The sequence below is a fragment of the Rhinolophus hipposideros genome, assembly GCF_964194185.1.
Source record: "Rhinolophus hipposideros genome assembly, contig: HAP1_SCAFFOLD_174, whole genome shotgun sequence".
Classification (NCBI taxonomy): domain Eukaryota; kingdom Metazoa; phylum Chordata; class Mammalia; order Chiroptera; family Rhinolophidae; genus Rhinolophus; species Rhinolophus hipposideros.
Window position 1 is genome coordinate 16,807 of NW_027669086.1, and position 27,088 is coordinate 43,894.

Sequence of the window (27,088 nt, forward strand, 5' to 3'; positions counted from 1 at the left end):
TGACTGTGACACTCAGCCCCAGGACCGTCTCTGTGTTGTGGGGGAAAAGGCTCCAGGATGGCAAATACTGGGGATCCCTTTATTCCTGCTTTTAATCCCTTTTATGAAGCCCCATATCAGAAGGTGCATTTTGTTCATATTATTTAATACCTTTAATAGAAATATTTTTGAAGTCCTCATCTGTGAAAGAGATTGACTTACATCTCTCCAAGAATGAACCAGACTTATAACTGTGGTACAGTCAGTGTGTGGTATTTACATGATAGCACACTTGAGCACATTGAGGTTGTGGGTTTTGTCGCGTCCCGTGCAACAAGGGCAGTGAGGATGTGAGGAGGGGCAGTTTGGGTTAAGTTTTTAAGAAAGAAACAAGCAAAGACTTAATGCAGTTAAATCTCTCCGAAGGCCAGGGGTCTCTCAGTGTCAGAGGACTGGAGCCCAGAATAAAGCTTGCTGGAGGCTTTTATTGATAGGTATACAAATACGAGAAAGTAACATTGTTTCTTACATGGTCTATGAGGCTCAGACTTCATAACAGAAAAATGTTTATTCCAATCACCTTTGTCTATAAACAGCGGAAGCACAAGCTCCCAGGATGTTTTTACTTAAAGTATGTATCTTTTCAGAGTCAAGTCTTTCACATTGTAACAACTCCATTGAGAGAAGTGGAAACAAGTGCAAGGGAAAAGCAAGAGCCAGCAACAGACTTCCCATGCAGGGGGAAGGGGAGGCAAGGCCCTTTCCCATATTTGTCTAAGGCAGCTCATTGGGGGTCCCCACTCGGTTCCGCCTGGCTTAGGTTGTATCTCCCGTGAGATATCTTACCTGTCTTTGGCTGCAAACCATCTTTTGGGGACCAGACAGAGAGACATAAGGTGTCAACACAAGGATGGAACAGAGTCCCAGAAAGGCACAATCTCACAAACTCTTCTTTCCTTAAGGAAAGACATGAAGGGACAGTTGGCTAGGCTGTTGTGCGATTACAGGTTTGAGTCTCATTTAGAGCAACTTTACTCTTCAGACCAAAGGGAGTGAAACAGTGCACCCATCTTCAGTGCACATTTTTCCAAATTCATATCTGCTAAAAGTTTTAACATTTACACTGCACTTAGTGACAATGGGTGGCTATTTCTTGGATGCCATTCTCTCATTGCCAACTAGATGGTGGATAATTCAGCTTCAAAGATCTCATCTCAAATGACTTCATAAAAATGGCAGCGTGAGATGAGCATCTTGAAATCTCCTCTGGAATTTACAAGAAACTGAATAACTATAACTCCACAAAGGACTCCCTGCACAGCAGACAGGCAAGACAAAGAGTGCACTACTAAAATCATCTAAAGGTGGGCAAATTGCATGAGCAAGGGAAGAGGAAAGGGAGAAGTGCAGAGAAGGAGCCACGTGGGTGCAGGACCCAGACTGAAGTTGGTGCTCTGAGCTTGCTGCATTCCGGAACTACCACAGCTGCGGGAGAGAGAAGAACTCAGTCTGCTAGGGCTCTGCTTATGGCCCACAGGGCTGAGGGGACACATAAAACGGCTGAAACCCACACTCACGACAGAGACCTCGGAGCAAAGACTGAAAGAAGAAGGCTAAAAATGCTAGTTTAAGCCCTCATTGTGGAGCAGATAACGGAAGCCTTAAGCATTTACCTTGGCTGCCCCCTCCTTACCCTCACAAAGCTCACGCCACCCCCATCTGCCCTGTGCTCAAAGTGGAACAGTAGCAGTGTCAGAACAAAATAGCAGAATATTACCAGTTCTGAGAACTGTGGACCCCAGATTTGCAGCCCAACTAGTTCCAGCAAAGGGGAGGGAGCTGTGGAAGCAGGACCGGCTATGGTTCCGGTTGCCACCATTGCTCTGGGCCACCTCTCACAACCGCCATACCCCTGTCCCCACCTATTTGGGAAAATCCATGCAGGAGTAAACAGAAGTGCTGAAAAACACGGGCTCTGAATCTGGGGCAGGAAGAGCTTTGGAACTTGGAAGCTCTCCACGTCCCCCCTTGGAGGTGGCGCCCTATGACCCAGGCAGACGGTTCACAGAGGAGAAGCACACCTTCCAGGGAATCCCCCCATTGTGTGAGAAGCTGGAACAGTGCAGGTAAAATATAGCAATACAGTGTGAGAGTGAGAAAAAGGCTACAGTCAGAGAGAAAACAAAACATTCTACCAACAACTACTGGAAACCAAAAGAAAGACCTATTTCTATCAACCTGTTGCAGAACCCACTCGTGTAGGTATCTAGGAAGAGAAATAATAAATCATTTATTGCCATGAATAACCAAGGTAACAAGCTAGCTCAGGAAGAAAATGAAAAATCTCCAGAAAATTAACTTAAAGACATGGAAATATGTGACTTAAATGACAGAGAATTCAAGACTGCAGTTCTTAAAAAACTCAACGAGATGCAAGAAAACACATACAGGTAGTTTAATGAACTCAGAAACACAATCAAAGAACAAAATGAATATTTTACCAATGAGATTGAAATTTTTAAAAGTACCAAATAGAATTCTGGAGATTAAGACCTCAATAAAAGAAATGAAGAATGAAATAGCCAGCTTAGGTAGTAGAGTTGATCAGATGGAGGAAAGAATCAGTGACCTCGAAGATAGAAATCTGTAAATGACACGGATGTAAGAAGAAAGAGACTTGACACTTAAAAGACATGAAAGAACTCTATAAGAATATTCTGACTCCATCAAAAAGAGCAATATAAGAATAATGGGCACACTAGAAGGAGAAGGAAGGGAGAAGGGAACAGGGCGTATATTCAAAAAAACAGTCAATGAGAACTTCCCATACTTTGGAAAGACAGGATCCTTGAATCCAAGAAGCAAATAGAACACCTAATTACCTCAACCCCAACAGGCCTTCTCCAAGGCACATTGTATTGAAGCTGTCAAAAATCCACAACAAAGAAAGAATACTCAAGGCATCCAGGGAAAAGAAGCTACAAAGGAAAGCCGATTAGAATAACATCAGAATTTTCAGCAGAAACTCTATAAGCCAGAGGGAGTGGAACCAGATTCTCAACCTATTGAAAGAGAGAAATTATAAGCCAAGAATAATATATCCAGCAAAGACATCTTTTAGATATGAAGGAGGAACAAAGACCTTTCCAGACAATAGAAGCTGAAGGAATTTTCTAACACACAACCTGCACTACAAGAAATACTAAGTAAATGACCACCATCAATAGCGACAATCTGTGGCAACCAAACATAAAAGGGGAAGATTAAAAAAGCCTGAACAGGAATATAGGAATGGAGAAAGTAAGCATGATGAAGAAAATGGAATACTCTAAGTATCAAACTTTCTTTTACATAAACTTAATGGAAACGACTCAAAAAAAAATTCAGAACTGAAATATATAATGCTATAAAAGAAAAAACAGAGGTAAAAATCATAGAATACCACCACACAGAAATAATAGACAAGAACAAAAAGACAAAGAAACAGTGGAAACACAGTCTTACCAGAAAACTGAAGATAGAATGATAGGAAATCCTCACATATCAATAATCACCCTAAATGTAAATGGACTGAACTCACCAATAAAAAGCCATAGAGTAGCAGATTGGATCAAAAAATTAAACTCGATCATATGCTGCCTCCAAGAGACATATCTCAGCTATAAGGACAAACATAGATTCAAAGTGAAAGGGTGGAAATTGACACTCCAAGCAAATGATATCCAGAGAAAATCAGGTGTAGCTATATTGATATCCGATGAAACAGACTTCAGGATAAAAATGAAAAAGAAACAAAGATGGACATTTCGTAATGATAAAGGGGACTATACAACAAGAAGACATAACAGTCATCAATATTTATGCCCCCAATCAGGGAGCACCGAAATATACCAAGCAACTATCAACAGATCTAAAGGGAGAAATTGACCAAAACACAATTATACTTGGGGACCTAAATACATCATTGACAGCTACAGATATATCATCCAAACAGAAAATCAATAAAGAAATGGCAGCCCTAAATGAACATTAGATGAAATGGACATAATTGACATTTATAGAGCACTTCATCCTAGAACATTAGACTATACATTTTTTTCTAGTGTACATGGAACATTCTCAAGGATAGACCATATATTGGAACATAAAATCAGCCTCAGCAAATTTAAGAAGATTGAAATCATACCAAGCATATTCTCTGATCACAAGGCTTTGAAATTGGATATCAACTGCAAAAAGAAAGCAGGAAAAACCACAAATATGTGGAGATTAAACAACAGACTTTTAAAGAACGACCGGGTCAAAGAAGAAATAAGAGGAGAGATCAAAGGGTACTTAGAGAGAAATGAGAATGAAAATACATCCTACCAAAATTTTTGGGATATAGCGAAAGCAGATTTAAGAGGGAAATTTATATCATTACAGGCCTATCTCAAGAAACAAGAAAAATCCCAGATAAATAACCTTACATATGCCTTAAAGAAGTAGAAAAGGAAGAACAAGTGAAACCCAAAGTCAGCAGAAGGAAGGAAATAATAAAAATCAGAGCAGTACTAAATGAAATCAGAACAAAACACAATAGAAAAATTAATGTGACAAAGAGCTGGTTCTTTGAAAAGATTAGTAAAATTGACAAACCCTTGTCTAGACTCACTATGATAAAAAGACTTCTAATAAAATCTAATATAAAATAAAGATTTTATTTTATATAATATAAAATATAGTAAACAAAATCAGAAATGTTAGAGGGGAACTTATGATAGATGCCACAGAAATACAAAGGATCATCCAAGAATACTATGAGGGATTATATGCCACCAAAGTCAATAACCTAGAAGAAACGGACCAGTTCTTCGAAACATATAGCCTTCCTAGGCTGAATTACGAAGAATTGGAAAATCTGAATAGACTAATCACCAGTAAGGAAATTGAATCAGTCATTGGAAAACTTTCCAAAAGTGAAAGTCCGGGACCAGATGCAGTAGTGAATGCTACCAAACCTTCAAAGAGGATGTAATACATTTCCTATTCGAACTCTTCCAAAAAAAATTGAAGAAGAGACAGTATTCCCTAACTCATTTTATGAGGCCAACATTACCCTGATACCAAAACCTGGGAATGACAACACAGAAAAAGAAACCTACAGACCATTCATCTCTGATGAATACAGATGCAAATATCTTAAACAAAATTGTAGCAAATTGAATGTAACAATGTAGTAAAAAGATTACTCATCATGACCAAGTAGGGTTTATATCAGGGACACAATGATGATTCAACATATGCAAATCAATCAATGTGATACACCACATAAGGAAATAAAGGGCAAAAATCATATGATTATATCAATAGATGTAGAAAAAGTGTATGACAAGATACAACATCCATTTATGATTAAAACATTTAATAAAATAGGTATAGAAGGAAAATACCTTAACATAATAAAGGCCATATATAACAGACTCAGCTAACATCATAATTAACAATGAAAAACTTAAGCCCTTTGCTGTATGTTCAGGAACACGACACGGCTGTCGTCTCTCACCTCTGCTTTTCAACATAGTGTTGGAAATCCTCGCCAGGGCAGTCAGGCAATGGAAAGAAATAAAAGGCATCCAATATACAAATGGCAAATAGACATATGAAAAAATGCTCAACATCGCTAATCATCAGAGAAATGCAAATGAAAACCACAATGAGATATCACCTCACCCCAGTCAGAATGGCTTTCATCAACAAAACAAATAGTAACAAGTGTTGGAGAGGCTGTGGAGAAAAAGGAACTCTCATACACTGTTGGTGGGAATGCAGACTGGTGCAGCCGCTATGGAAGGCAGTGTGGAGGTTCCTCAAGAAATTACGAATAGAATTACCATATGACCCAGCAATCGCTCTCCTGGGTATCTACCCCAAAAATATAAAAGCATTTCTCTATAGAGACACGTGTACGCCAATGTTCATTGCAGCTTTGTTTATGGTGGCCAAGACATGGAAACAACCAAAATGTCCTTCGATAGATGAATGGATAAAGAAGTTGTGGTACATATACACAATGGAATACTATTCGGCGTTAAGGAAAGATGATATAGGAGCATTTGTGACAACATGGATGGATCTCGAGAGAATAATGCTAAGTGAAATAAGTCAGACAGAAAAAGCAGAGAACCCTATGATTTCACTGATATGTGGTATATAAACCAAAAAGAACAAGACAAACAAATGAGAAACAAAAACTCATAGACACAGACAATAATTTAGTGGTTACCAGAGGGTAAGGGGGTGGGGGGTGGGTGATGAGGGTAAAGGGGATCAAATATATGGTGATGGAAGGAGAACTGACTCTGGGTGGTGAACACACAATGGGATTTATAGACGATGTAATACAGAATTGTACACCTGAAATATTATGTAAATTTACTAACAATTGTCACCCCAATAAATTTAATAAAAAAAGAAAAAAAAAGAACAAGACAAACAAATGAAGGAACAAAAACTTATAAGAATAGAGACTAGTTTAGTGGTTACCAGAGGGTAAGGCAGGACGGGGGTGTTAGATGTGGGTAAACGGGGTGTAATATATGGTGCTGGAAAGGGAACTGACTCTGGGTGGTGAACACACAAAGTGAAATATAGATAATGTAATACAGAATTGTATGCCTGCAATCTATGTAGCTTTACTAACAATAGTCACCTCAATAATTTTTAATTAAAAAAAGTTTCATCTCAGATGATTGGATAAAGAAGATGTGGTATATATATACAATGGAATACTACTCGGCCATAAGAAAAGATGAAATACTGCCATTTGTGACAACATGGATGGATCTTGAGATTATCATGCTAAGTGAAACAAGTCAGACAGAAAAAAATCAAGAACAACATGACTGCACTCATATGTGGGATATATAATGAAAGCAACAAAGGAACGAGACAAGCAAAAACTCACAGACAGTAGTTTAGTGGTTACCAGAGTGAAAAGGGGGAAGGGGAGTGGTCAATGAGGATAAAGGATGTCACATATATGGTGATAGAAGGAGAACTGATTCTGGGTAGTGAGCACAGAATACAATATATAGAAGATGTACTGTAGGAATGTAGGCTTGAAACCTATGTAATTTTACTAACGTCACCCCAGTAAATTTAATTTAAAAAATTTCATCTTAGCATCTTCTTTCTCAGGTCACTTTTGATACCAACTGTTGTAGGTTGGGGTTCCCTGGAAATATGCTAAAATGGAGATTTACATTCATAAAATTGGGCAGCAATGCAAGTACAAAAAGGCATCAGCCTATCCTTTGGGTGTCTCTGCAGCTGGGATGGGCCCTTCAGAGTTGTCCTAAATTGAGAAGTCAGGTATTGACCTCTATACCTGTCATTGATCAGAAATTAAATACAGGCTGCTCCTGAAAAGGGGAAATGACCTTCACCTGAGGCAATTTCTAAAGTGGAATGACAATTAAGAGCCATCATGTGGCTCCAAGGATCTGGAAGGATAAATCTTTCTGTTCAAGGGGTTCAGGTCATTTGAGCAATACACCATCTGCGATAGAGTGAGAAAGAGGACAGAGGTGAGACACAGGATAGGAATTTAAAACCAACACAGCGATCCCAGGTGCGGGAGAAAACATTTTATTAGAGATAGTGGCATGCTGGTTCTGAAGCTGAGGAATCCAGGGTTAAGAGGGGAAAGCTCATCCTTCAAAGCATGCCCTGCCCAGGGGTCATAATTTGAATGCACTAAAATAAGACAATAAGGAATTTTTGTAGGGTCCATATTAGAGAGCGGCTCTCGGTCTCAATATTATGGAGATTCCCTTCTTTTCTTGTGAGATGATTTCCCCCTCTCACTCTGCCTTAAAGCTCCTACAGGAGGAGGACAGGCCAGTTGGGGAGGTGGGTATCATGAATGAAGACTGATCCAAAACGAGTTGGAAACTGACAATACATGTTTGTCCTATGGGAGGAAAAATGTTACGAAGAGGAACCTAGATCATATGGCTCTGATCCCCAGCTATTTCTGCACCTTTAGGTTGGAGAGAGGAAAGGGGAGTCAGGATGTCTAAGAACATTCTTCTTCAGGATATTGTGACAGACTGAACCTTTCTCATGGATGGATGATTTTCCTTTGATGGATATGAATTATTAAGTTTGTAACAAAGGCCTGAAGATTTAGGGTTTTTATTCTTTTGTTCTTCACCCACATACTCTTGCAAGGTGAAAGAACAGTAGCCTTCCGAATACAAATCTACTTAGTAGAGAGTGGGAATTTCACCAGTATAGAGGCGATTTAGTCAAGGGGAGACCATTTAGAGAGTACAGTGAAAAGATAGAGTTTTTTGAACAGGTCTTCAGGTGAGAAGCAGGATGGCTTTTGCTCCCAACTTGACATTCCTATTTAGTTTCAAACTGCTTCAGGTACACCAGGATGTCTGACTTGATTGTGCTGACTGGAGCCCAGTGGAGCCAGCGCATGACAGGAACTCCATCAGGTCCCACCAGCAACTTTTCAAAATTCCAGCGAATGTCATGAACCTTTATGGGCTCCCAGGAGATATGTTTAAAAGAGCCCAAAAGCTCAGAGGGGTGAGGACAGGAGTGCTGAAGCAAAGAGATGGAAAAGAGAAATGACAACATCATCATCTGCTCCTGGATGATCCAGGCTATTTTCACCCAGAGGTAACCCATTCCCCTTCTTATATCTAGATATTTTAATTTCATGTGATTCTTAATAAAGTCTGTGAATTACCACTATGCCAAGTACCAAGAATGTTGTAGATGTGATAGCAAGTGTGTTCCCTCTTTGTGTTTTTCCCCACGACCCCATCACAAAATCATACTGCTGGGTAAGACATATCACCTCTCTGGCTTTTGGGTTCCTTTTCTGCTAATAGCTTGGATTAGAATGTGGTTTCCCAGGTCTTGGGGCTCCATGGGCCAGTAGCATTTCAAAAATGTCTTTTGGGACCAACGTAGAGTCACCAGCATTTTCTTTTGTCAAATAAGACATTAAAAAATAATCATCACTTCATCATTTGATTTAATAAAACAAGATTATTTTAAGAATAAATTGCATATAGGCCATAACCTTAGAATAAAGGGCAGCCCTATATGTCATTTGAGTTTATAAAACTTTCCTTATACTGTTCTATTTTTTTCCATTTATTGAGGATTTATAAAAATCTCCTCCTGGCTAACTTTGGCCCACAGTCCAGCATTTAGGAACAATTAACTCTGGTGATCTTTGGGGTCCCTTTCAGCTCTCGCATTCTCTATATTTAAAAGTTGTTTCATAAAAGGCTCTCACTAAATTGTGTTATACCTATTGATTTTTATGCCTCCCTCTCTAGAATGAGATCATCAAGCGGTAGGGACTGTGTCTTATTAATCTTTATATCCTTAGTATTTAGCAAACTGACTTATAGATAACAAGCACTCAATAAATGTACCTTGAATGGATGAATGAATATCAAAGAGCACACAAAGCCAGAGCCCATAGCTGCTAACAAATTAATGCCAGTCTCTATGCTCATGTAGAGATTTCCTTCAAAGAGTGCAATCCCACCTCCAGGCATGAGCCCTTGGGTCCATTTCTACCACACCAACACTGTGCTAGAAGTATCAGGGAAGAAGAGGTTATGTCAGTAATTCACTCACCTTCAAAAAGGTGAAGACTTTCTGTTCTTCTTCACCATTCACATCTCCTTTCTCAAAAAGTTGGAAATTAGGCACATATCCTCCCCCTGGACGGACATACCTGTAATAAACCATAATGTTCCTAAGAAGCTCCAGAATATAAGAAAATTATGATGAGATACTAAAATTTGAGGTCATGGGAAAGAGAAGAAAGAGGTAGAGATACAGTAGCCAGGGCTGGGAAAGAAAAATAAGGCTTTTTTTTTTTTTTACTTTGGCTTCCCTGACTAAATTTTTCTTTATTCTACTACTAAAACTGTCTTGTCCTCCATACTGCTTCTGTACCAGCTGTTTTAGTGCTCCTTCTCCTCCATAGTCCATCTAGGGATGGGGAGAGTGTTTCTGGGTACAACCAGACTCACATCAGGGAAGGCCAAAGTTAAAAACAGTTCGCATATGCCACTGAGCCTGTGAATCCAGCACCCATGCAGTAAGTCCCTTAAATGGAAGGGCCTCTGGTGACTCAAGAAAGATAGACCGAGGTCTCCTATAGGGTTTTAAGCAGGCACTTACTTCAGCCCTGGAAGGATCTCTGAGTTTTCTCCTGGTTCTTGCTTTCCAAATTGGTTGCAGGGAAAGCCCAGTACAACTAAGCCAAAGGGCTTCAGCTCCTCCTGAAGTGTGTTCAGTTCTGTGGTAGAAAAGGGACAATATGGCAGCCTGGCTAGAGACTTTGCCTTTTGTAGAGAAAGATCCCATTTAGCAAAGGGGGAAACAGAGGCCCAGGGAAGAAAAAAAAACAATCTCTAGGTTTGCAAGACTGTTAGTGGCAAAACTAAAGTTAGATTCAAATTTCCAGACACACAGTCCAAGTCCTTTATCAAAGTACAGTATTTTCCATGTGTGCAACACATCAGAATCAGCTGCAGGCCATTCCTTAAAGATAGGGATGCCTAACCCCATTCCAGAGAATTCTCTGATTCCATTCCACTTCTGAGATGGTTCCCAGTCATCTTTATTATCCAAAAGCTCATCAAGTCACCGTTGGCGGCATTGTGAAACGGTGCAAGAAAGTTTAAAGATGGTCAAATACGTGGTGGCAGAAGGAGAACTGACTCTGGGTGGTGAACACAAACACAATATATAGATGATGTATTATCGAATTGTACACTTGAAACCTATATACTTTTATTAACCAATGTCATCTAAATAAAATTAATTTTAAAAAGTTTAAAATAGAACTACCACAGGTGTGGCCAGATGACTCAGTTGGTTAGAGCAAGGTTGCCGGTTCAATTTCTGCATGGGATGGTGGGCTGTGTCCCCTGCAACTAAAGATTGAAAATGGTGACTGGACTTGGAGCTGAGCTGTGCCCTCCACAACTGGATTAAAGGACGACTTGGAGCTGATGGACCCTGGAGAAACACACTGTTCCCCAATATTCCCCAATAAAATTTATAAAAAATAAAAAAACAAGATAGAACTACTACCACAGATTCAGCAATCCCACTTTTGGGTATATATGCAAATAATTGAAAGCAGGGTCTCAAAGAGATATTTGTATACCCATGTTCATAGCAGCACTATTTGTAACAGTTAAAAGGTGAAAACAACCTAAATGTTCATTGATGGATAAATGGATAAACAAAATGTGGTGTGTACATACAACGGAATATTATTCAGCTTTAGAAATGAAGGAAATTCTGTCACATGCTACAACATGGATGAACCTTGAAGATCTTTTGCTAAGTAAAATAAACTAGCCATAAAAAGACAAATATTGTATGATTTTACTTACATGAGGTATATAAACTAGTCAAATTTATAGAAACAGAATTAGAATGGTGGTTTCTAAGACCTGAGTGGAAGAGGGGAGGGACAAGGAGAGTTGTTTAATAGGTACAGAGTTTCAGTTTTGCAAGATGAAAGGTTCTGGAGATTTGTTTTACAACGTGAATGTTCTTAACACTACTGAACTGTATACTTAAAAATGGTTAACATGGCAAATTTTATAATGTCTTTCTTTATCATGATTAAAGAAACAAAAAGCTCACCAGGTAATTTTTAAACAAAGCCAGGTTTAAATATCACTGTTCATCAGTTTGCCTTCTCTGGTTGGTTAATTAATAGAATCTTTTTGAAAGGAAAATACATGGAAAATGAGAATGGGCTTCTCTCCTCTGTACAGGCTGGTCCACCCTGGGTGAAGTGTGGGTAAACCTGACAGGGGCAAAGAAAACCAGAGAAACTCCAAGTCGATCTTCCTAGTGTTCTGCAACAATCTTCAGGATTTTAAACATGCATTCTACCAAAAACCCTCATTGATGTGCCAAAACATATGCTTCCAACTGCCTTCCTCCGACTGCCAGGAATCTTGCCAGCTTGTCTGTTCAGACTTTCATAATCCTCTTCTTTGTTAACCCTTTCTGGACTAGGTGCATTCAGTCCCCTGACAAACACCAACCATACCCACTCAGATTCAGCTCAACCAGCTGGTATCTTCTTTTAGTGGTTTTGTTTTGTTTTGTTTTTCATAGAGACTGCTGTCTGTTTCCACGGGGTTCCTCAGTACCTCTCCCCCCATCCTTCCCTCTTGTCTTTAGTCACTATAGATAATCACTTCTTCTAGGAAACAGACGATAAATCAGGAAGCCTGTCTTCCAGTCGTTCAGCATATATTCCTGTTTCCTCATCTGTTACATACAGAGTGGGAATGGAATAAATTGATTTTTAAAGTTCCTTTAAACTGGTAAAATGAATTATGGTTCAACAGAATATTATTCAGTCTTAAAAAAGAATGAGTAGTTCTACTTTTAATTTTTTGAGGAACCTCCATACTGTTTTCCATAGTGGCTGCACCAATTATAGTCCCATCAACAGTGCACAGGGTTCCCTTTTCTCCTCCTCGCCAGAACTTGTTTGTTAATTTATTGATGATGGGCATTCTGACAGGTGTGAGGGAGTATCTCATTGTGGTTTTTATTTGCATTTTTCTGATTATTAGTGACGTTGAACATCTTTTCATATCTCTATTGGCCATCTGAATGTCCTCTTTGGAGAAATGTCTCTTCATGTCCTCTGCCCATTTTTTAATTGGATTGTTTTTTTCGGTCATAAAAAAGACTGAAATCTTACCATTTGCAACAACATGGATGGACCTGGAAGGTATTATGCTAAGTGAAATAAATCAAACAGAGAAAGACAAATACCATATGATCTCACTTATATGTGAAATCTAAAAACAGAATAAATGAGCAAACAAAACAGAAACAGACACATACATACAGAGAACAAACTGATGGTTGCTAGATGGGAGGGGGGTTGGGTGAAAAAGGTGACGGAATTAAGAAGTACATATTGGTATTTGCAAAATAGTCTTGGGGATATAAAGTACGGCATAGAGAATATAGTCAATAATGTTGTAACAACTATGTATAGTGCCAGGTGGGTACTAGGCTACTGGGGGGTGGAAATCACTGCTTAAATTATATAGATGTCTAACCATTATGGTGTACACCTGAAACTAATATAAAAAATACTTAATGTCAACTGTAACTGAAATAAATAAATAAACAAATAAATAAATAAATAAATAAATAAAATTTTAAAATGAGAAAAAGGCATGAACTCCAAAACACTTTATTAATTTTAAAAAGCAAAATGGCAAATAGTGTTTATAGTATGTTATCAACTGGGGAAAAAGCAGAAAAAGAATCTATCTGTATGTTCTTTAAACATGATATTATTCATCTGGAGGGAGAGGAAGGAGGTAGAAAAAATTTTTTTTTAATTAATTTTATTGGGGTGACAATTGTTAGTAAATTTACATAGATTTCAGGTGTATAATTCTGTATTACATCATCTATAAATCCCATTGTGTGTTCACCACCCAGAGTCAGTTCTCCTTCCATCACCATATATTTGATCCCCTTTACCCTCATCACCCACCACCCACCCCCTTACCTTCTGGTAACCACTAAATTATTGTCTGTGTCTATGAGTTTTTGTTTCTCATTTGTTTGTCTTGTTCTTTTTGGTTTATATACCACATATCAGTGAAATCATAGGGTTCTCTGCTTTTTCTGTCTGACTTATTTCACTTAGCATTATTCTCTCGAGATCCATCCATGTTGTCACAAATGCTCCTATATCATCTTTCCTTAACGCCGAATAGTATTCCATTGTGTATATGTACCACAACTTCTTTATCCATTCATCTATCGAAGGACATTTTGGTTGTTTCCATGTCTTGGCCACCGTAAACAAAGCTGCAATGAACATTGGCGTACACGTGTCTCTATAGAGAAATGCTTTTATATTTTTGGGGTAGATACCCAGGAGAGCGATTGCTGGGTCATATGGTAATTCTATTCGTAATTTCTTGAGGAACCTCCACACTGCCTTCCATAGCGGCTGCACCAGTCTGCATTCCCACCAACAGTGTATGAGAGTTCCTTTTTCTCCACAGCCTCTCCAACACTTGTTACTATTTGTTTTGTTGATGAAAGCCATTCTGACTGGGGTGAGGTGATATCTCATTGTGGTTTTCATTTGCATTTCTCTGATGATTAGCGATGTTGAGCATTTTTTCATATGTCTATTTGCCATTTGTATGTCCTCTTTGGAGAAATGTCTCTTCAGGTCCTCTGTCCATTTTTCAATTGGGTTGTTTGTTTTTTTGTTGTTGAGTTTCATGAGTTCCTTGTATATTTTGGATATTAGCCCCTTATCAGAGGAACTGTTTGCGAAAATCTTCTCCCATTCAGTTGGTTGCCTCATTATTTTGTCAATAGTTTCTTTTGCTGTGCAGAAGCTTTTCAGTTTCATATAATCCCATTTGTTTATTTTAGTTTTTACTTCCATTGCCTTTGGAGTCAAATTCATAAAATGCTCTTTGAACCCAAGGTCCATAAGTTTAGTACCTATGTTTTCTTCAATGCAGTTTATTGTGTCAGGTCTTATGCTTAAGTCTTTGATCCATTTTGAATTAATTTTGGTACATGGTGACAGATAGCAGTCCAGTTTCATTCTTTTGCACGTAGCTATCCAATTCTGCCAGCACCATTTATTGAAGAGGCTGTCTTTCCTCCATTGTATGTTTTTTTCTTCTTTGTCAAAAATTATCTGTCCATATTTATGTGGTTTTATTTCTGGGTTCTCAATTCTATTCCATTGGTCTATGTGTCTGTTTTTCCGCCAATACCAAGCTGTTTTGATTATTGTAGTACAAGGAAAAATCAGGGAGTGTGATACCTCCAGTATTGTTCTTTTTTTTTAATATTGCTTTGGCTATTCGGGGTCTTTTGTGGTTCCAAACAAATCTGATGATTTTTTGTTCTATTTCTTTAAAAAATGCCATTGGGATTTTAATGGGGATTGCATTAAATCTGTATATGGCTTTGGGTAATATGGCCATTTTAACTATGTTGATTCTTCCAATCCATGAGCACGGAATGTCTTTCCATTTCTTTGTGTCTTCTTCAATTTCTTTCAAAAATGTCTTATAGTTTTCAGCATATAAATCCTTCACATCCTTGGTTAAGTTTATTCCTAGGTATTTTATTCTTTTTGCTGCAATTGCAAAAGGAATTGTTTTTTCTATCTCTTTTTCTGAGATTTCATTGTTGGTATATAGGAAAGCAATGGACTTTTGTACGTTGATTTTGTAGCCAGCAACTTTACTATATTCATTGATTGTTTCTAATAGCTTTTTGGTGGAGTCTTTAGGGTTTTCTATATATAGCATCATGTCATCTGCAAAGAGTGACAATTTAACTTCTTCATTCCCAATTTGGATGCCTTTTATTTCTTTCTCTTGCCTGATAGCTCTGGCGAGGACTTCCAACACTATGTTGAAAAGCAGAGGTGATAGGGGACAACCTTGTCGTGTTCCTGAACGTAGAGCAAAGGGCTTCAGCTTTTTACTATTAATTATGAGGAAAAATTTTTTACTCTAAACTTTTTTATTCCTTTTGAACTGTGAATCTTTTGAATATATTGCTCATTTAAAACATAATTAAAAACAAAAAAATGAATTTCAAATATAAGAAATGCATCTATTTCTGGTATAGTCCATGAAATTTATTGTTTATTGGCTTTTAAACCACGTGGTCTAAAGTATGAGAAAGATACAGTTCTTTCCTGCATAATGCACACAGGGCCAGAGAGAAAACTGCATGTAAAGGAGGTGTTCTGGTTGGAGAGTGAGTATTTGCCTCTATAATTGTTTCCTCTACCAGCCTTCACTCCAGTCAAATGCAACTTCAGGTATAAAATACCTTTCTTCCTTTTCCTTGGTTTGTAAGCTACTTTTAATCCCTGAAAATGTTTCAAAAAACATCAGTCTTCTCTCTTGCATTTATCAAGAAGATTTTTGAATCTTTGGAGAGGCTTCCAGTCCTCACATGTATATTGATTCTCCTGGAAATCTCAGGAGTAAAGCAGAGGCAAGAAATAGGGAAGGAATCAACAAATTTCTCTGTGAAAGTCTGGTAGTAAATATTTCAGACTTTACAAGCCAGATGGTCTCCGTCACCAATACTCAAACAACCACTCAACTCTGCTTTACAGTGTAAGATCAACCTCAGACAACATTTAAATGAATGGGCATAGCTGTCTTCCAATAAATCTTTGTTTACAAAAGCAGGCTGGCAAGATTTGGCCTGTGGGCCATAGTTTGCTGACTCCTGACATTGGGGAATGAAGTCATTTGATCACGAGTATTTATTTTGACATAAAATTAAAACATAATTCTGATTATGATTTAGAATATAATGAGCTGGAAAATTTAATTCCAAGGGGATTTGGTTATAAATTCTTACCAGGGTATTGAACTGTTAGACCACAATAGGTGGCCACATTGACGAAAAGGATGTGCTTGCCCATGTACTGCTTGAACATAATGCGTTCCTTTCCATTAAGAGTGAAGGCGTCATATTCATAGATGGTCCCTTTCACATCTTTGTAGCAATCCATCTGAAATATTTTTTTAAAATGATAATATTAATAACAACACCTGTGCAATCGTTCAAAGCACTCAAAGTATACTACATGTATTAACTGAAACCAAGAAAACAAACAAGAGTTGTATAAGGTGTCAATGACAAGACTGAAAGATCTTGTGACTTGAAAGCCAAAGTGTGGTTTTTTTTTGAGCAATAAACATTCAAGTCTCTCTTCCTGTTATCATGGAAAAGGCTGGATACCAGGAGATGCTGTGATGAATGGAAAAAAGCAGTAATACATGAGCTGGGATGGGAGGAACTGGATGTATGTGGGGCCAAATAGAAAAGCACACTGACTTCCACGCTTCTATGGAAATAAGGTTACGCTTGGGCTCTGCATTGAAAATATCCTGCCTGGATTCTCTCAATGTAGAGAAGGTTTTAAATTGCCTAAGTATTTCACAATGGTCTAGTTAGTTACTTCTTTAACTTTCCGTAGGTCTTCTGACTTCTTGCTACATTCACTGGCATGGTGGAGTGCAAAGAGCTCTGGCTCTTTGATTTCTGGAATCAGAAGCCAGCTCTATTGTTAAATTCCTTTGTGAACCTGAGCAGTTCTCATCCTTGGCCCTCAGCTTCCCCACTGGCCAAATGAAAGCACTCATGTAGATTCCTATCAGATTTTCAAGGGACCTTTCAGGTTTAACATTCTAGAATCTAATATGATCTCTACCTTGAATAATTTTCTCTCTCATGTCACTCTCTGACTCATATTGTGACCTTACAATCCAGTGCTATGAAACTCCAACTTTTCGTATCTTCCTAGAAAGTCCAGCTGCAAGTACGTCACTAACGTCAGTCTGGCAGCATCCATCCTATCATATCCTCAGCTCCTTACTTCATTGTGCTCTAGGTATCTAACTCTTGCCTTCATCATCAGCTCCATCTATCCTATTTCTTCTCAAATCTCCTGCACATACCAGAGTTCTACATAACAGAAATAAGTGCCGCATAATAGAAATAAGTTCTACATGAAATTCTCATTACCTGTTCTTAGGCTAAACTCTGACAAGGCAGATCTCATTTTATTCCTCCTCTGTCTCTATCCATGCAAGGCCTATGCAGTACCCAAAATGTACTGACTCCGATATATTCTGCCCCCTTTCTCTATACTGGGAAAGTTGCTACAAATTGCTCATGGGATAAAGGGAGTATAAAATAGGAAGTATGAAAAGGAAGCTACCAAGCCACGTGGTGAAAAAAGGCAGAAGAGAAACTGATTAAAGAAAGGAGAGAAAGACATAATCTGATAAGGGAGGTCCAGACTTAAATTAGGATTAAATTAGACTCCCTGGAAATGCAACGGACTAGAAAGTGTTTTAGCTAACACCACTTTCCCCATCTAAAGAAGGAATGATGCAGCACCCACACACACACACACACACACACAAAACAAACAAAATACCTTTCCCAACCGCTGATTCCATCCCCAGCACACTAGGTTGTAATGACTCAGTTCCTACTCTTGGGGAAAAAGATGTTTTCTATATGCAAACCTTTGCACCTTTCCCTAAATGTATACATACATACATGCACCAGCAAAACTGAGACGTGTATGAAGAATATATGATATGAAAACATCGATTTCTAGTTCCATGACGCCTGGTTCCAAGCTAAACATTTTTAAGATTTGCCTGTTTTTTCTTTGCAACTGCAGTGAAAATTACTGAAAATCATGTTGTGTATGAGGATGTAGGGACATAGAGAGACTCTGGATTTGAAAACTCTTTTTAGTTCAGATATTCATTACTGTTCCAAATTTATGTAAGTCTTTATGATATTTCTTAAATACCCCCAGACTCAACTTTTATTAAGCAAATCCTACAGCCCAGTGTCTCCATACCCAATTAGGCAGCACTCGGTAACATAAAAATGTATCAATTCTCAAAAATAGGAAGTCAACTAGGAGGTTCTCCAGTCAATTTCAAAGAAAGAGAAAGATCTTCTAGAGATGCTATTTATAGGACACATATAAATAACAATTATTGCTCACCCACCCATGAGGTAGATACTATTACCCCCAAATTTAAAATGAGGAAGCAGAGGCTACCAGAGGTGAAGTGACATGTCCAAGGCGAAAAGTGGTAACCCACTAGGTGAATGAGAATTCAGTTACCCCTAACTTAATAATTCCTTCTTTCTCGAAGTCATCTAATTCATTGCTGTCCTTCCCTGAACCACCCCCACCAGCTCCATCCACACGTTTTATCAATTAGGCAACTGAGCCATGAATTGGGAATAGAACTGAGGTCAGAATCCACGACTCCTGATTCCAAATTCTGTTGTTTTAGGCCTCCTATTATTCTTTCCCTGTGTTTTATGTTTCTCTGATAACTCTCGGACTTTATCCATTCCTAAAAACTTCCACATTCGTTTTTTCCTCCTCTTTATGGGTTTCCTCATTAGTGTGTGCAAGATGCAGTTCAGCCTCTCCTCCAAACCATGGTCCCCGCACTCTAATGTCCACTGCTCTCCCGTGCCTCAGACCAGCTTTGATGCAAAGGGATATCCTTCTGCTGAGGCTAGAGGGGTATTCAGGTGACCTCTACCTGGAGGAAGAAGGGGGAAAGGACCACAGTAAGGAGACTCTTTTTACCTGCCCATTTATAGGACAGAAGATTCAGGAAGAGAAGCTTAGGGGAAACCACAAAGAGGAAGAAAGCAGAGGTTAAAGTCTTATGAGAAGGACTGGAGAGTGGGATCTCAGAGAGCAGAACAGAAGAAGAACTTCACATTTGAACCCTGCCCGGCTTTCTCTGGAAGTCACTCACCTTCACCTTCTCCAGCTTGGCATCTGTCTGCACAAAGCCAGCAAGGAGAAGGGAGAAAAGATAGGAGGTCGTTAACTGTGCAGTCATTACTGGTGTTTGTAGGTCACCAGGCTGAGAGTCTGAGGTCTTTATGCACCTCTGCAGCCTTTGACACCCTTGCAGGGACTAGCCTAAACTTGCACAGGCCAATAGCTGGGTGGCAAGGATTTCTGGGGTGTGCGTGGGACACAGGATGCAGAATTTAGACCACATCCTCACCTACACACACCCCCATGAGCACTCAGTGTTCAACAGCATGATGGGGATCTGGAACTCATACAAATTCTGGCAGAATTATGAAAAGGTGACGGCAAGCACTTCATGGTCCTTGCAGAGTATCGCCTGTTTTTACTGAATGGATTGGAGTGTCTAGGTGCAGACAGAGCCTTCCAGACATTGCAGTAAAGTCAATGCAAAAGGGATGATATTGACATTCCAAATACTATTCCTAATATTATTTGAGATTACAAAAATCAAAGGATGGAACACCCAGGATATCTCTAAGACATTTGGAAGGAAACTGGCCTTGAGTGAGAAAAAATATTTACAATATATGCGAAGGAAGCACAGTAATGCGTTCATTTTGCAAATGCTTTCAAGTGCTTATAAATACCAGTAAGAAAAAACAACCAGCCCAACAGAAAAATGGGTGCCAGACAGTAAACCAAATAGCATCTGCAGTAGGATACAATGTTGTCTCTCACCAATAATCAAAGAGGTATAAATAAGAAAAGATGCATTTTGCATTTATCAGATTGGCCAAAGTTAAAAGGAATGGTGGCACCATGCTGTGTGTCAGTCTGGTGTAGGAAGCTCTTACACTAGGCGTGGGAGGCGGGACTACTAAGGGCTGATAACTTTCTGGAGGATAATCTGCCATTCTGAATGCTGTACTTTTAAAATGTGTTCCTAATCTCTTGACCGAATAAAAAAATGCTTTGCCTCTCAACCAGCAACCATTCTTACAATCATCCATTCAGCAGCAGTTTCCAACAATTGCTCAATAATTTCAGCTAAAATTTTGGAATCTATGTGTTAATGATGCTGACCTGGAGCCCTAGGAATTGCTGGGTTTCTTTTTTTACAATTTTTCTTATTAATTTAATTTTAATTAAATTTATTGGGGTGACAATGGTTAGTAAAATTACATAGGTTTCAAGTGTACAATTCTGTAATACATAATCTACATATCACATTGTGTGTTCACTACCCAAAGTCAGTTCTTTTTACATCACCTTATATTTGATCCCCTGCTTACCCTTCCCTGCTTACCCTCTGGTAACCACTAAACTGTTGTCTGTGTCTATGAGTTTTTGTTTCTTTATTTGTTTGTCTTGGTCCTTTGTTGCTTTCACTTTTAATGAGTGAAGTCATATTCTTGATTTTGTCTGTCTGACTTATTTTGCTTAGCATAATAATCTCAAGATCCATACATCTTGTCACAAATGGCAGCATTTCATCTTTTCTTATGGCAGAGTAGTATTCCATTGTTTGTATATACCACAACTTCTTTACCCAACCATCTATCGAAAGACATTTTGGTTGTTTCCATGTCTTGGACACTATAAATAAAACTGCAATGAACATTGGAGCACATATGTATTTACAAATAAACGTTTTCAGACATTTTTGGGTAGATACCCAGGAGAGGGATTGCTGAGTCATATAGTAATTCTATTCTTAATTTTTTGAGGAACCTCCACACTGCCTTCCATAGCGGCTGCACCAGTCTGCATTCCCACCAACAGTGTATGAGGGTTCCTTTTTCTCCACAGCCTCTCCAACACTTGTTACTATTTGTCTTGTTGATGATAGCCATTCTAACTGGTGTGAGTTGGTATTTCATTGTGGTTTTGATTTGCATTTCTCTGTTGATTAGTGATGTTAAACATTTTTTCATATGTCTATTGGCCATTTGTATATCCTCTTTGGAGAAATGTCTCTTCAGGTCCTCTGCCCATTTTTAAATTGGATTGTTTGATTTTTTGTTGTTGAGTTGTATGAGTTCCTTACATATTTTGGATATTATCCCCTTATCAGTGGTGTTGTTTGCAAAAATCACCTTATGTCTTTTGATTGGAACGTTTAATCCTTTTAACATTTAAAGTAATTGTTGATAGATATATACTTATTGCCATTTTATTACTCATATTTTTTATCCTTTTTTTTCTTCTTCTTCTTCTTAAAGAAGTAACTTTAACTTTTCTTGTAATGCTGGTTTGGTGATGATGAATTCCTTTAACTTTTACTTGTCTGCAAAGCTCTTTATCCTTTGATTCTAAATGATTGCTTTTCTGGGTAAAGTAGTCTTGGTTATAAGTCCTTGCTTTTCATCACTTTGAATATTTTTTGCCTATCTCTTCTGGTCTGCAAAGTTTCTGTTGAAAAATCAACTAACAGTCTTATGTGAAGTCCCTTATGCATAACTAACTGGTTTTTTTTATTGCTATTTTTAAGATTCTATCTTTGTCTTTAACCTTTGGCATTTTAATTATGATCTGTCTTGTGTAGACCTCTTCGGGTTTATCTTGTTTGGGACTTTCTGCATTTCCTGGACTTGTATGTCTATTTGTTTCACCAAGTTAAGGGAACTTTCTGTCATTTCTTCAAATAGGTTTTCAGTTCCTTGCTTTCATCTTCAGCTACTAGTACTCCTATGAGGTGAATGTTGGTATGCTCAATGTTGTCCCAGAGGCCCCTTAAATTATCCTCATTTAAAAGAAATTTTTTTTTTTGCTGTTCTGATTAGGTGGTTTCTACTACCTTGTTTTCCAAATCACAGACTCAGTCCTCTGCTTCATCTAATCCTTTGTTGATTCTCTCTAATGCATTCTTCATTTCAGTTGTATTCTTTATTTCTGACTGATTATTTTTTATGTGTTATATCTCCATTTTTATGTTTCCTATCTCTTTGTTAAAGTTCTCACTGAGTTTGTATGCTTTTCCCCTAAGTTCACTGAGAATTCTTACAACAAGTGTTTTGAATTCTGCATTTGGTAGATTGATTGTCTCCATTTTGTCTAGTTCTTTTTCTGGAGTTTTGTTCTGTTCTTTCATTTGAGACATGTTTCTTTGTTTCCCCATTTTGGTTGCTGTGTTTGTTTCTATGTATTAGGTAGACCTGCTATGTCTCCTGGTCTTGGTAGAGTGGCCTTACTTAGTAGGTGTCCTGTAGGGCCCAGTGGCACAGTCTCCCTGGTCACCTGAGCTGAGTACTCCCTGTGTGGGTTGTGTGTGCCCTCTTATTGTAGTTGAGCCTTGATTGCTGTTAGCATGTCAATGGGAGGAATTGTTCCTCAGGTTGATTGGCTGTGAAATGGCCATGAATACAGCAGAAGAGCTGTTTTGTAGAGGCCGACCCCATGGTATAGGATTTGCTTTAGCTAGGGTCTGGTGCCTGCCTACTCTGACCTTTGGGTGTGTCACTTGTGGAGGTTGTTGGGTGGTGCTCTGATGTGGTCTGAAGTCAATCACTGGGTGTGTTAGTTCTGAGGCCTCTTGGGAGGGGCTCTCGTGTAGGCCAAGGTCGGCCACTGCCTGTCGCCTGCCAAGGGTTACCTGTTATGAGCTGAAAGTGATATGTAGATGGTTGCCACTATTGCCAGCCTTGGGACTGCCTAGCAAGTGGTACGGGATACACCGAGGCCAGTTATTGCTTGTTTGGCATTAGTGAATCTTTGAGAGGTTTTAGCAAAGTCTGCAGTAAGAGACAAGACTGGCCATTTATGTGGAAAATCTGGAAGCAGTTTTAGTGGGCGGGCAAGTTGAGTGGAGCAGTGTCTCAGGGAATCATCAGGGTGGGGCATTAGTCAGGATCATGGAGACTCAGACTTGGTACCCACCTGCATCTGCAGGCTATGTGGGGGGAAGGATCAACAAAGAAACAATGGCATCTCCCAGCACTTCTGTCTGGAAGAAAGCGGCCCTGCCAACCCTTGCCATGAAGCCAGATAATTCAGTTCCTCTCCATATGTCCCTAGTGCTTCGAAGCTGCTGTCCCAGCACTGGAACTCAGCATGAATGAGTCCATAAGTAAATCCATGCGTGAGGCCTTTAATAGGAATGCCTGGGACTCTAAGAGTCCTTCATCTCACTCAACCACAATTGCCGCTTGTTTCCAAAGCCAGAAGTTATGGGGACTACTCTTCCTGGCACTGGAACCCAGGGTTAGGGAACCCAGTGTAGGGTTGGGACCCCTAGCTCCTTAGGGAGGGCCCTCTGCAACTGGGATATCCCTTTCATTTCTTAATCACCACACATGAGTGGGGAACCAGGCCATTCTGTATCTCTGCCCCTTTCACCAGTCTTGACATAGCTCCTTCTATATATCTTTGGTTAGGACTTCTGTTCCTCTAGTTTTCAGGTGGTTCTCAATGATGGTTGTTCTGTAGTTTAGTTGTACTTCTGATGTGGTTGTGAGAGGTGGCTAGCACAGCATTTACCTACTTTGCCATCTTGACTGGAAGTATCTGTTAGTCTTTGATGTTTAAAAAGTACTCATTCTCCCCCTATTTGGATTTCAGACTCAAAGGTTTGAGTTAATCAAACTCTTAAATTTATGGCACTGTATCATCATTAGGCTATGTAATAGTTTTCTTATTGTATTAATTTTTAATTTTTTGTTCCCAATCCACTCTCGTTTTCCTACCCCTCAGAGAAGAAGAATGGCAAGGAAACAAGTTATTACAGAGTGGAAGTTGGCAGCTTTTGTTATGTTACATCAAAACATCTGGTAAAACTGTTGCCTGATGACTTAGAAGGCAAAATAACTAAAACAAGAATGAATGTTGGTAAGGGGCTAATATCCAAAATATACAAGGAACTCATGAAACTCAACAACAAAAAAACAAACAACCCAATTGAAAAATGGACAGAGGACCTGAAGAGACATTTCTCCAAAGAGGATATACAAATGGCAAATAGACATATGAAAAAATGTTCAACATCGCTAATCATCAGAGAAATGCAAATGAAAACCACAATGAGATATCACCTCACCCCAGTCAGAATGGCTTTCATCAACAAAACAAATAGTAACAAGTGTTGGAGAGGCTGTGGAGAAAAAGGAACTCTCATACACTTTTGGTGGGAATGCAGACTGGTGCAGCCGCTATGGAAGGCAGTGTGGAGGTTCCTCAAGAAATTACGAATAGAATTACCATATGACCCAACAATCGCTCTCCTGGGTATCTACCCCAAAAATATAAAAGCATTTCTCTATAGAGACACGTGTACGCCAATGTTCATTGCAGCTTTGTTTATGGTGGCCAAGACATGGAAACAACCAAAATGTCCTTCGATAGATGAATGGATAAAGAAGTTGTGGTACATATACACAATGGAATACTATTCGGCGTTAAGGAAAGATGATATAGGAGCATTTGTGACAACATGGATGGATCTCGAGAGAATAATGCTAAGTGAAATAAGTCAGACAGAAAAAGCAGAGAACCCTATGATTTCACTGATATGTGGTATATAAACCAAAAAGAACAAGACAAACAAATGAGAAACAAAAACTCATAGACACAGACAGTAATTTAGTGGTTACCAGAGGGTAAGGGGGTGGGTGGTGGGTGATGAGGGTAAAGGGGATCAAATATATGGTGATGGAAGGAGAACTGACTCTGGGTGGTGAACACACAATGGGATTTATAGACGATGTAATACAGAATTGTACACCTGAAATCTATGTAAATTTACTAACAATTGTCACCCCAATAAAATTAATTTAAAAAAAAAAAAAAAAGAATGAATGTTGGTGTAGGTTGCCTGTTCCTAATTCTTTGGAATGTTAAACAAAATTACATCCATGGCTGGAAGCTTTTCTGAAAGGATTTATTGAGCCATGTCCTAGCCAGAGAAGGACCAAATCCTGGGACATGAAATCTAAACCACCAACAGCAGAGTTAGGTGGAAAAGGCAACATACCCACCATCCTGGAGTTGGTGGACTTTTTAAAAATACATCAAGTAGAGGGAAGATAGATGTAAGTTGTTTTGAAACATTACCTATAGATAAAGTGGGTGGGAGAAGGTGAAGTGGGGCTAGTTTTGGGATAGATGCAGAGTTCGTAAGGAAGAAATGTGTGATCCTTTGAATTGGTGGTGGGCAACAGTCCAGAAAATTCATGTGCAAACAGGAAGCAGAGACTCCTGGGGGTCAGTGATGCCTGGTTATTCTCTTTATATAATCAAGAAAATAGCCAGCTGGAAGTTAAAGTTCCAACATACATTTAGGAATGTAAGCAGTCTTTTGTTGGCTTTGGCCTGCAGTTGTTAACTAATTAATCTCTTGTATCTGTTCCTCCCACTCTCTGGCTTGCTGTAATTTAATTTAGAGCATCTCAGAATTTTCTCTTGTCAGGAAGTACAAGAAAGGAATGAGTTTAGTAACTAACTGGGCTCTAATGAGATAATTAACAAAGACGTGCTGAAAAAATATTTGTATTAGTTGAAAAGGATTGGGTTTGTTCCCTTTTACTACTCTTGCTATGCTCCTCACCCTGCTTCCATAGGATTTGCACTGCCAGTTCAAGTTCAATAACTCTTATATAAGTTTATTGAAATAAATTATTCCTCTCCAGTTCTATGTGCTTTTTCAACCAGCCTCCTCCACCAGCTCTGCCTCTTCCAGGCTTACACAAGAAGCTGACTCTACCTCCTTAAAAGTGAGTCTCAGTAGGGTTGAATAATTCTTGCTCTGGTGGAGTCTGGCATTCATGAGCTCTCTTGGAAAACAGAAGCTTTTTGTTATCCCATATTTCTGATCTCTTGTCAATAACCTTTAATCTAGAAGGAGGAATTCAAAACAATGGCATGTGGCCCAGCCACAAAGTTCCCAAAGCCCTTTAGGACAAATCCTGCTTTGTGCTCCCCCTTTAGGACAGCTGCTCCTTCCTTCCTATAGATGCTGATTCTCCTGCCCTTGTCATCTCTATTGATAGGGTAGTTAGATAGATAGAAATGATCAGGAGAAGGAGAAATTTAGCGCCGGTTAGAAAGCCCCTTGGTGCAGCTCCTACTTGGGTCAAGACACCTTGCAGCTGCCCACCAGGATTATAGGCTTACACATACTTCTAAATCAAAGAAGTACATTGTTAAGAAAAGAAGACATCCTGCTTATCAGGGAAAACATCCTATTTGTCAGGACCACCAATACCTTACTATCCCAACAGGATTTCAGGTTTTCACATAACCTAAAGGGATGTGTTTACACATACCCCCAAACCAAGGAGATGTGTTACACATGTCCCTAAATCAAAGAAATGCATTGCCGAATGCCAGAGGACTAGGCATCTCAGGAGAAGAAAGAGATAAAAGAAGGGAGAGGGTGAGGCAATTCTACCCATAGAAATAAAAGCCTTCATGAAATGTAAGGCGAGGCTTCTTCCCTCTCTTGGGTCAGCTCGTTCCATGTCTCCAGGTGTACTCTTTTACTAATAAATTTCTTGCTGTCTTACTGCTGCACAAAATTCTGTCTCTCAATTGAATTCATTTCTTCAAGAAGACGAGGTTCAATGTCATTTCCCAGGAACATTATCACAGTTAAAAAAATTGTGAAGATTAACATATAAAGCCTAAAAAATAATTTACTTTAATTTCTTCATTCTTCCCAAGCTGTGTGACTTTGAGCAAGCTACCTTCTGTGCTCTGGTCCTC

The 27,088-nt window shown here is 39.0% G+C and overlaps 1 protein-coding gene and 1 long non-coding RNA gene across 10 annotated transcripts in view; one reads left to right on the top strand and one right to left on the bottom strand.

Annotated features, from left to right (window-relative positions):
- The window catches only part of LOC308495696, a 41,145-nt gene extending 16,711 nt beyond the window's left edge, over positions 1-24,434 (top strand). The window contains exons 2-3 of the long non-coding RNA XR_013993028.1: positions 8,379-8,655; positions 24,083-24,434. This is a non-coding gene — a long non-coding RNA (uncharacterized lncRNA). The remainder of the gene's footprint in view (positions 1-8,378; positions 8,656-24,082) is intronic.
- The window catches only part of GPX5 (glutathione peroxidase 5), a 75,413-nt gene continuing 55,379 nt past the window's right edge, over positions 7,055-27,088 (bottom strand). For 7 of the 9 annotated variants that reach the window (XM_081080678.1, XM_081080680.1, XM_081080679.1 and 4 more), the window contains 4 exons: positions 16,435-16,588; positions 10,186-10,303; positions 9,634-9,733; positions 7,055-8,577 (listed from right to left, as the gene is read on the bottom strand). In XM_081080678.1, the coding sequence (XP_080936804.1) occupies positions 8,371-8,577; positions 9,634-9,733; positions 10,186-10,303; positions 16,435-16,588 (579 nt within the window). In that variant the 3' untranslated portion in view covers positions 7,055-8,370. Of the gene's footprint in view, positions 8,578-9,633; positions 9,734-10,185; positions 10,304-16,434; positions 16,589-19,394; positions 19,536-27,088 lie in introns of those variants that run through there. The other 2 variants (XM_081080686.1, XM_081080681.1) reach the window with 2 other exon arrangements.